This window comes from Mytilus galloprovincialis, chromosome 10 (assembly GCF_965363235.1).
Source record: "Mytilus galloprovincialis chromosome 10, xbMytGall1.hap1.1, whole genome shotgun sequence".
Lineage (NCBI taxonomy): Eukaryota > Metazoa > Mollusca > Bivalvia > Mytilida > Mytilidae > Mytilus > Mytilus galloprovincialis.
Window position 1 is genome coordinate 50,380,534 of NC_134847.1, and position 10,418 is coordinate 50,390,951.

At 33.5% G+C, this 10,418-nt stretch overlaps 1 protein-coding gene across 2 annotated transcripts; it reads right to left on the reverse strand.

Moving 5' to 3' along the window:
* Positions 1 to 661: 661 nt before the first annotated feature.
* Positions 662 to 8,487, reverse strand: LOC143047748 (heavy metal-binding protein HIP-like). Of its 2 annotated transcripts, none has more exons than XM_076220981.1 (3): positions 8,352 to 8,487; positions 2,800 to 2,976; positions 662 to 1,078 (listed from the first exon to the last, which is right to left on the reverse strand). In XM_076220981.1, the coding sequence occupies exons 2-3, from the start codon at positions 2,930 to 2,932 to the stop codon at positions 681 to 683; spliced, it is 531 nt and encodes a 176-aa protein (XP_076077096.1). In that variant the 5' UTR covers positions 2,933 to 2,976; positions 8,352 to 8,487; the 3' UTR covers positions 662 to 680. The 2 variants fall into 2 exon arrangements, with proteins under 2 accessions (XP_076077096.1, XP_076077097.1); XM_076220982.1 differs by lacking the exon at positions 8,352 to 8,487 and adding an exon at positions 6,313 to 6,363.
* Between the last annotated feature and the right edge of the window lie 1,931 nt (positions 8,488 to 10,418).

Genomic DNA, 10,418 nt, shown 5'->3' on the forward strand with positions numbered 1-10,418 from the left:
GCATACCATTAAAAGTGTTTTATCCTGCAATCAGACTACTATTGTACAAATAACAGGTACATAAATGAATTTATGCTTTATGTGTACCCGCTGCAATTGTTTGCACCTGTCCTAAGTCAAGAATCTGATGTTCAGTAGTTGTTGTTTAATGATGTGGTTCATAAGTGTTTCTCGTTTCTCTTCTTTTTTTTATAGATTAGACCTTTGATTTTCCCGTTTGAATGGTTTTACACTAGTAATTGTTGTGGTCATTTATAGCTTGCTGTTCGGTGTGAGCCAAGGCTCCGTGTTGAAGACCGTACTTAGACCACCGATAATGGTTTACTTTTATAAATTGTGACTTGGACGGAGAGTTCAACTTATTGGCACTCATACGCCATCTTATATCTATGTACAAAGAACATCTCAAGTATTAACCGGATTCCGTGTTGGTACTAGTTATCGTTTGTATGAACATTTTTTTCTAGGTAATCTTTCACCTAGGGGTCCTCGTCACTCGCTATTTGATTTTATAAGTGATGAAATCTTGCCAAAGATGCGTCTGCTATTATTTTGAAATAGTTAACCACACGTCATCAAATTGTAACACGTTATACAAATTGTACATAGGTTTGTAACATAATATCAAACCTAAGTAAAACAGCATGAAAAACAAGAAAAATCAAGATGTTACTATTGGTTTATTCGTGTATAAAATATCCAGAAAAGGACGTGTGAGCTGCCCCAAAAACAACTTCTGAAGCTCCAGTATGTCTATGTTTGACGAATACTCGATCTCCAACTGCTAGCTCCATCACAGCACTAATAGTACTCGAGTCTGCAGCTAGTCCCCTATGCGAGTAACCTAGAATATATGGCTGATCATTCTTGTTCAGTTGGTAATGTACTACGGCACGATGATTTGCCAAAATCATACAGGAAAAATGGTATAGTCCTGGAACCCTCGCTGTAAACACACCTGTTGATGGGTCATATGCTTTACCTCTGTTCACTCTGACATCATCGAATTTCAATACCGCATTTATTCCAGTTAATGTAAAATGCGGAGTAAGTGCAGCAAAAAATGCTGTCTTGACTGCTGTATAAATAAAAAAAAAAGTTTAATCAGTTATAACAAATAAACAAAGAACTAAAAATGTTTAATTCGATCAGTTTTAGGAGAACGACCATTTACGTTTCCAAAGGAGCAAACTATTTTTGTCAACGGAATTCTGCTCATGTAGGCTTTCTTATTTAATTTCAACACAATGAATGGTTTCTGCATTTTGTAAGGCATAATATTTACATTTTCTTAGAATGAAATTCAAAACAGTGTGGCGGTGGCCATTGATTGACACATTAAATTCATACAATGACTGGGACAATTTAGGTGAACGTTTGTATGTAACGACCACTGCTCACTGTGTACGTTTTTAAAGACACTTAAACTATGGGGTCACCAAAGGTTCTCAACACCTTAATAAAGTAATTCGAAAAATTAATCAGAAATAACACGATGTTTGATTTATACCAATTATATTTATATAAATCAAAACATAAAGGTTATTCCTGATTAATTTTTCGAATTATTTTATAATTAAAGGCGTTAAGAAACCTTTGGTGACCCCACAGTTTAAATGTCTATCGTAGGTACGTCGTTAACAGTGGTCATAACAGACAAACGTTCACGTAAATTGTCCAAGTCAAGGGATGAATTTAATGTGTCAATCAATGGCCACAGCCACACTGTTTTGAATTTCATTCTATATCACCGTAGTTCTAAATAGGTAAGCATATCTATTTCAAAAATGTTCCATGTCCAGGAAAATCAAACGATCGTCCCCTTATAAAGTAATTTATCTTTAATAGATGAATCCTTTTTATAACTGGCATGTACTGAGGGAGGTGTAAGGTGTCAGAAAACATTACAGAGTGTCTGATGAAAGTTATAGGAAGTTTCATAGGACTTTTAACAGTATAATAAAACGTATCAAAACCTCCAATATAGACTCTGGTTATTCGTCTACCAAACAAGCGCAACATTCAGATAAATTAATGGTGGCATGACTCCTTAGCTTAAGGTTTATGACCTCTTCTGTAGCCAGTTAAATACTGCAATAGTATCAAAACAACAAATATAACGAATAATGGAGATAGGCCATTCTGTACATATACGAAGGGGAAAATTCGCGCAAAGCATTATTATTTACTGTTACTAGAAAAAGGGGACTTTGTGTCAAATAAACCAATATTTTTATTGAAAATCGAGTCTTAAATGGAGATGTTACTGTTATAAATTTTTTATCATAGATCACTCACTTGCTTTTCTATGATTTGCCAGCGTTTTATTGTTTACAAAGAGTTCTCAATCTTTTAATTCCAAAAAACCTCGTGCTGAGTCACTATAGGCGAGCGCACCCTAAAAGGTGTACTTGATTTGATCCATATTTATATTTGTATTTACCAATAACTAAATGTATACATGTGTTTTAAGGGAATCAATGCTAGCACTGCATGAAATAATACTCTATATATCAGTCCCCGAATTGCCAAATATGAGACATCAAGGGGAAAGACTGGATTTTCTATAAAATTTCCATAATTTATGTTTAGCATTGTATCAACACAAGGGTATATAATCCTTAAACGTAAAAATCACAGGAGACAGTATAGTAAATATTTGTTTTTCGACAAAGTAGTAATGATAAAAGCCATAATAATAAAAAAAAATGTTTTCCTATTGCTCACATGCCAGTCATACAGTACTACAAAAATGACAGTTATCAAGATTTATCTATAAACAAAGTATTCCAAATGTACCTTTAGACCTTGCCACGTCCACTTTCATTTGTTCAAAATCATCTAATATGTCCATAACACATGACTGTGAACTGCACGCTATGAAGGGCAAAGACATGGCCATGAAAATGACGATCATTGGACACGTAATCATCCTGACTACCACTGTAATGACGTTCTTCTTTCAGTGTATGAGTTCTACAAAAAAGAAACAAACAATTTTTCTGTACATATATCTTTCAACACTCATGACACGAAAACACTAGAGGCTCTAAAATTGTGTTTTTGTTATGGTGTTGTGTTTGTAGATCTTACTTTACTGAACATTCTTGCTGCTTACAATTATCTTTATGTATAATGAACTTGGCCCAGTAGTTTAGATATTGTGTGAAAATTTACAAAATTTACAAAATTTGTTAAAAATTGACTATAAAGGGTAATAACTCCTTAAGGGGTCAACTGACCATTTTGATCATGTCGACTTATTTGTAGGTCTTACTTTGCTGTACATTATTGCAGTTTACAGTTTCTCTCTATCTATAATAATATTCAAGAATAACAATAACAGACAAATAAATTTAAAAATAACCAAAAACTGCAAAAACATTCTTAAAAAAATTACCAATTCAGCGGCAGCAACCCAACAACGGAATGCCTGATTGGACTGAAAATTTCAAGGCAGATAGACCTTGACCTAACGAACAAATTTATGCAGTCAGATTTGCTCTAAATGTTTGGTTTCTGAGATATGAGCCAAAAACTGCATTTTGTCCCTATGTACTATTTTTAGCCATGTCGGCCATATTTGTTCATAGGCGGGGTCATCGGACCTATTTTTTAAATTACATACCCTAATGATGATTGTGGACAAGTTTTGTTAAATTTGTCTTAGTAGTTTCAGGAGAAGATTTTTGTAAAAGATAACAAAAATTACGAAAAATTGTTTAAAATTGACTATAAATGGCAATAACTCCTTAAGGGGTCAACTAACCATTTCGGTCATGTTGACTATTTTGTAGATCTTACTTTGCTGAACATTATTGCTGTTTACAGTCTTTTCCTATCAATAATAATATTCAAGATAATAACCAAAAACTGCAAAATTTCCTTACAATTACCAATTCAGTGGCAGCAACCCAACAACGGGTTGTCAGATTCATTTGAAAATTTCAGGGTAGATAGATATTGATCTGATAAATCTGACCTAAATACTTTGGTTTCAGAGACATAAGCCAGAATCTACATTTTACCCCTATGTTCTATTTTTAGCCATGGCGGCCATCTTGATTAAAAAATCATTTTTTAAACTAGATACCCCAGTAATGATTGTGGCCAAGTTTGGTTAAATTTGGCCTATTAGTTCCAGAGGAGAATATTTTTGTAAAAAGTTAACCACGACGGACGACAGGCGCCAAGTGATGAGAAAAGCTCAATTGGCCCTATGAGCCAGGTAAGCAAATAAGAAATACCAAAAACAATTTTAGAATAACAGCAAAAAAAATCCCAACATATTTTAAACAAGAGTGCATACACTGAAATGTCTCGCCTTCTTTACTAATCATTGATACTATGTTGAGTCCTAAATATAAAGCTTTATTACAACCGCATATAAACTTAACATTAACCAAGGACACTAAACATTGACCAATGAACCACGAAAATGAGGTCAAGGTCAGATGAATCATGCCAGGCAGGTATGAACTGCTAACAATTCTTCCATACAACAAATATAGTTGACCTATTGGTTATAGTTTAAGAAAAATAGACAAAAACACAAAAACTTAACTATAACCACTAAACCGTGAAAATGAGGTCAAGGTCAAATAAAACATGTGCGACTGACATAGATCATAAAATATTTCCATACACTAAATATAGTTGACCTATTGAATAAAGTATTAGAAAAAAAGGACCAAAACTCAAAAACTTAACTTTGAGGTCAAATGACACGTCAGTTAAACATGTACAACTTACAATAATTCCATACACCAAATAAAGTAGACCTATTGCATACAGTATAAGAAAAACTGACTAAAACACAAAAACTTAACTATAACCAGTGAACCATGAAAATGAGGTCAAGGTCAGATGACACCTGCCAGTTGGACATGTACACCTTACAATCCATTCATACACCGAATATTCAAGTAGGATAAACGGTACTGTAGTTCCTTCAGAAGAACAGAGTAATAAATCGGTTTAACTTAAGAAGTAAATCGGTTTAAATGAACATAAATTGACAGACTTACAGGTCAACAGGTTGACACTATAAAGGCCGACAAGTTTAAAATTTGACAGGTTGACAAGTGTTACGGTCGACAGATTGACAGTTTGATAAGTGTTAAGGTCGACAGGTTGACAGGTTGACAAATGTTAAGGTCGACAAGTTGAAAGGTTGACAAATGTTAAGGTCGACAGGTAGACAGGTTGATGGGTTTACTTTTACAATTAAACAAGTAAATAAAAGTACACTATCCATTAAGTAAAATAAAATTAACTTCAGTTTTTAACCTTTTTTACAAGTAGTAACTTTTATATCTGTTTGCTGTTAATCTGTTTACCATTTGTACATTTTACATTTCTCAAAATGAAATTGTCAACCTGTCGACTTGTCGATCTGTCTACCAGTCACTAATAATTCTATTTTACTCTTTATAAATGCTCTCAAGTTGTCAATCTGTCAATCTGCCATTTTGTCAACATGTCAACCTGTCGACTTGCCAACCATAACTTACTTGTTATCAACTTATCAACCTGTTCACTTGTCAACCTGTCGACTTGTCAACCTGTCAACCACTTATTTCAACCATAACATTTTTAAAATTGCCAACCTGTCGACTTGTCAACCTGTCAACCACTTATTCCAGCCATAACGTTTTTTAAATTGTCAACCCGTCGACTTGTCAACCTGTAAATCACTATTTATTTCAGTTTAATGTAAAATTTAAACAGTTTTAACTTTATTACCCATGAATACATACGCGTATGAATTTATTGCAAAAGCCGGAACTATAGTACCGTATATCCTACTTGAAGACCTATTGCTTATAGTATCTGAGATATGGACTTGGCCACCAAAACTTAACCTTGGTCACTGATCAATGAAATGAGGTCGAGGTCAAGTGAAAACTGTCTGACGTGCATGAGGACCTTGCAAGGTACACACATACCAAATATAGTTATCCTATTACTTATAATAAGAGAGAATTTAACGTTACAAAAAATCTTCAACTTTTTTTTCAAGTAGTCACTGAACCATGAAAATGAGGCCAAGGACATTGGACATGTGACTGACGGAAACTTCGTAACATGAGTCATCCATATACAAAGTATGAAGCATTCAGGCCTTCCACCTTCTAAAATATAAAGCTTTTAAGAAGTTAGCTAACGCCGCCGCCGCCGGATCACTATCCCTATGTCGAGCTTTCTGCGACAAAAGTCATAGGCTCAACAAAAAACAATAAACGGATAACAATATAATATATACAAAGGACAAAAACACTAAGTACTAAATATTTATCTGAGGGTACTCGCAGCTAAGATAGCAGTCATTGGCTCAGAGATTGGCTACGTCATATATAGACTTAATATTATCGATATGTAATAGAACCGTTAGATTTCATAACTGTATAGAATACATCGCGACACCCTTAGATGTATTTTGTTTTAAGGTAAGATTATCATGGTACATGTACCGCCATCTTGGATTGTACTTTCGCAGTACACAGTCAGTCTAGTTATTTGCCCAAATCTGTAAATTTGTAAACATATGACCGCGCTGAAGTACGTTAATTACTCATTTTTCATTATTCAAAATTAATAATTAATAATGAAATAGTTTATGTTTCATTATTCAAGTTGAAACGGTGATTAGTGAAATAAAAATAATAAAAAAAAGACCGTGACACTATAGCTATGTTCCGTATTTCTAAATTCGTCATTTTTGGTGTTGTCTAACAAATATTCAAATAAGTATCAGAACAAAAAATAAAAACACTTTAAATTTTAATTTTATTTCTTTATTTCCCCTTACCGAAAAATAAGCCCTGCGGCAAACATTTGCCGCAAATTTGCAGCAAACATTGCCGCAAATGTTTGCTGCAAACTTGCCGCAACTATTTTACCATGCAAATGAAGGTTGCGGCAAGCTTGCTGCAAACATGATTATGCAAATTAGATTTGCCGCAAGCTTGCGGCAATTGTTTGCTGTAAGCTTGCGGCAATTGTTTGCTGAAAGCTTGCGGCAATTATTGGCTGAAAGCTTGCGGCAATTGTTTGCTGAAAGCTTGCGGCAATTGTTTGCTGAAAGCTTGCGGTAAACTTGCAGGAAATGTCATTTGTGTAGACATTCAATTTACACAGCAACATTTTTAAAAAGAATTCCTGCCTGTATACAAACAGTCGTTAAAAGAATTCTTGCAAACCTGAAGATTTCAGGAAAATATGGCCGTATTTTCACCTCTAAAACTACTCAGTGTACAGACTTACCTGTGAAGTTTGGAAAGTTTTAAGGCCTTGTATCCACTAGATATATAAAAGTTAAATGCATTTTGTGCCTCAAAAAGATAAAATAGTTTTTGGATTTTGAGCCTTCTACAGGAAGGAAAAATAATGCCCAGTAAAATCTAAATACAGATTTCATCTTTCTGATATGCAAAATACATTTGACTTGTATATGTCTAGTGGATGCCAGGCCTTAAAACTTTCCAAACTGCACAGGTAAGTCAGCATACAGAGTAATATTTGAGTTGAAAATACGGCCATATTCGACCATTTGTTATGATGAACCTTAAATATTCAGGGAAAGTTACTTTTTCCCCGAACTTTTGTTAAAGAGAAGTTATTTTTTTCCTCGGAATATATTTGCAAGTACACATGAAACAAATAAAGTGATATAATGATTTGCGAACTAATACTGTCTGAATGTAAACAAACAGATGATGGACGAAGAACAAGATAGATCCTTTAATAAGTCTATAATACTTGCGTGGCGAGAAAATTTGTTTGTATAAATTTCCTTGCTGTACACTAGTAGTTGTCTTTAAGAAAAAACTAAATTATATCAATCAAGTTTGACGTCCCACCTTCCGAGATAAGAAAATGTACCCACTTGTTCCCACTGACTTTGTTAGACTAGAACATGAACCTCGTAATTACATGAATTAGGGACCAAAGTCGGTCTGGTTAACAAAAACATCGCATTAATTTATATTTTCCGTTTAATTACGTCCAATACATTTTCCAATAGCATTGACCAGATTAAGACCTGCGATTATACAGAATTCAATTTCAAAGTAAGGCTCGAACATTTCCGAAGATTGAAAACCGATACTCTAAAATATCCCTCGAATTAACCATTCTTCACTATCGATACCCAAATATACTCCATAAACTCGAAATCATAAAATATCTAGCTTGTGTACAATTCCTTCTATATTTTTTGAACGGAAACGTAAATTTATGAATTAAGAAATGTTTGACTCTAAAATCGGGATAAAATAATCAAATGAAGAGAAATAAATATTTAAGTAAATCATTGAAAACGAATAAAATAAATTTAAAGTACAACTTACCAGTACGAAAGTTATCCCAATCTGAAGAAATTAATCCAGACGAGGTTTAAAAATATCCAAGTCTGGATGGACAATGAGTCTCTAGCACGAGAAAATCGAGCCCCGCGAAAAGTGAACGGACAACCTAGTTGTATATATACTATAACATCTAAAAATAGAAAAATGGAAATTTCCGATTACCCATGGAAACCCAGTTGAAATAGAACAAAAGAATCGAAGCTCTGTGTTAGAGAAGGCGATAAATGCTTAATGTAATATTTACTATAGTAACAAAAATTTTAAAAGTAAATAGAAACAAACAAAACGACAATTTTCTTCTCAATTATGAAGTGTTTTATTTTATAAACACCATTTGCATAAGTTTTCAATTTATCTATAATTACATAGTAATGCAGAACAGTTAGAATGATATCAAGTCGACGACATGGGTATCTATCAAGTTGGATGTAGAAAATGCTCCGATTTTTTTTTTTAAATTACCACGGACGGAGAACATATCAATCTATTAGTTCAGTAATTTTTGTGTCTGCCCTTCCATTATGTGACTAAAAAAAAAATCCCAAAAATGGGTAACAATTGTATCGAACAGAGAAAATTGATTGCACCTTTTTAAGTTAGGGCGTGTTTGAGGTGTATATTTTGTCTTTAAATCGTACAAAGCAAGAGTTTTTGATATACCATCTCGCTTCAGATTCTATCATTTTTATATATCGAAGCTACAGGTTGACTTTATAACATAAAGAAATCACAGTACGGAAAGATGAAATATATGGGTCAAGTAAAATACCTATATATATATATATCTAATGAATCACAAAAACAGAATTGGTTTGTTCGAATAGCTATTTTTTTACTAAAAGTACTTGACGACAGTCTTTTAAGTTGGATGATGAAAGTGCATATCTTCAAAAATCTACAGTTTTAGTGCGTGATAACTAGCGTTTATAATCTTCAACCACTGAAAATTTTTAGTCTGCCCTTCCACGAAATATTTAATAAGAATTTTTTTAAATGTTTAAGAATTTTCGAAAATTCCACCTGACAACCGATCAGACAATAGTTTTAAGTTGAATCAATGCAGACAAGATCATTAACTGATGCTCATTAGCTAGTAGATACATTTGTCCTTTAAAATACAACTGACATATGAGGATCGTAATGGTGCTATGTGGATAAATTTATTAGTTTTCAAGAGCAAAATTGGCAGCGCGTCATCCCTACAATGGCTTCCATTTCTACGATTGTGAAAATGAACTGGCGTAATGGGGAGATAATTTTGACGAAGTAGAATCCTGACTGCCTGGCCATAAACGTTACAATATGTATGTAAACGTGTTCGGGACCTACCGTTTGATTTTCAGGGGGAAAAGGGGGGGGGAGTATGGAAAATTTTGTCCTGCCCTTTTTTAAGTTGTTATTTCTGCCCTGCCTTTTAATTTTCAATCTGTTCGGTCCTGCCTGTTGGTTTTTTTTAGATTATCCTCACTTTTTGTTTTACATAAATTGTCATCTGCCTTTTTTGTTTGCAACATGTCTCATCCTGACTTTTTTAACTTAAAACCCCTGTCCTGCCTATTTTTCAAATTTCATCCTGGCCCAAAACGTTCAGGAATTAGGGACCAAAACAAGCATTTTTCTAGTTACCAGACAAAATAAAATTGTGTTTAAGAGGATGAACCTCTCTTTAATTTTACTGCATGGTACCATACCACATCTATATAGGGAAAACTAGGATTGAGGTTGGGGGTAATTACTAAAAGGGGGTAACAAATAATTGTATGTGGGGAATATTTTATCTCATAATTTTCGTTTTGTTTATTTTCTTAACTTTTTTTTTCTCCATTTGCCATTAATTTTTTAAGAAATAATTCATGGCAGATGTAAATTTGTTTTTATTTAACCATGGGATGGGCATTTATATTCGATTATTTTACCCTGAGCATCAGGAATATGATAGTTGTTATCTATTCGTTTGATGTGTTTGAGCTTTTGATTTTGCCATTTGATAAGGGACTTTCGTTTTAAAATCGGAGTTAAATATTTTTGTGATTTTACTTTTTCTTTGTT

Excerpts from the sequence above, each read along its gene's own strand:
- LOC143047748 (XM_076220981.1), bottom strand. The coding sequence starts at position 2,932 with ATGATTACGTGTCCAATGATCGTCATTTTCATGGCCATGTCTTTGCCC. Across the intron at positions 1,079-2,799 it reads GGACGTGGCAAGGTCTAAAG|CAGTCAAGACAGCATTTTTT; the intron begins GTACATTTGGAA and ends TTATTTATACAG.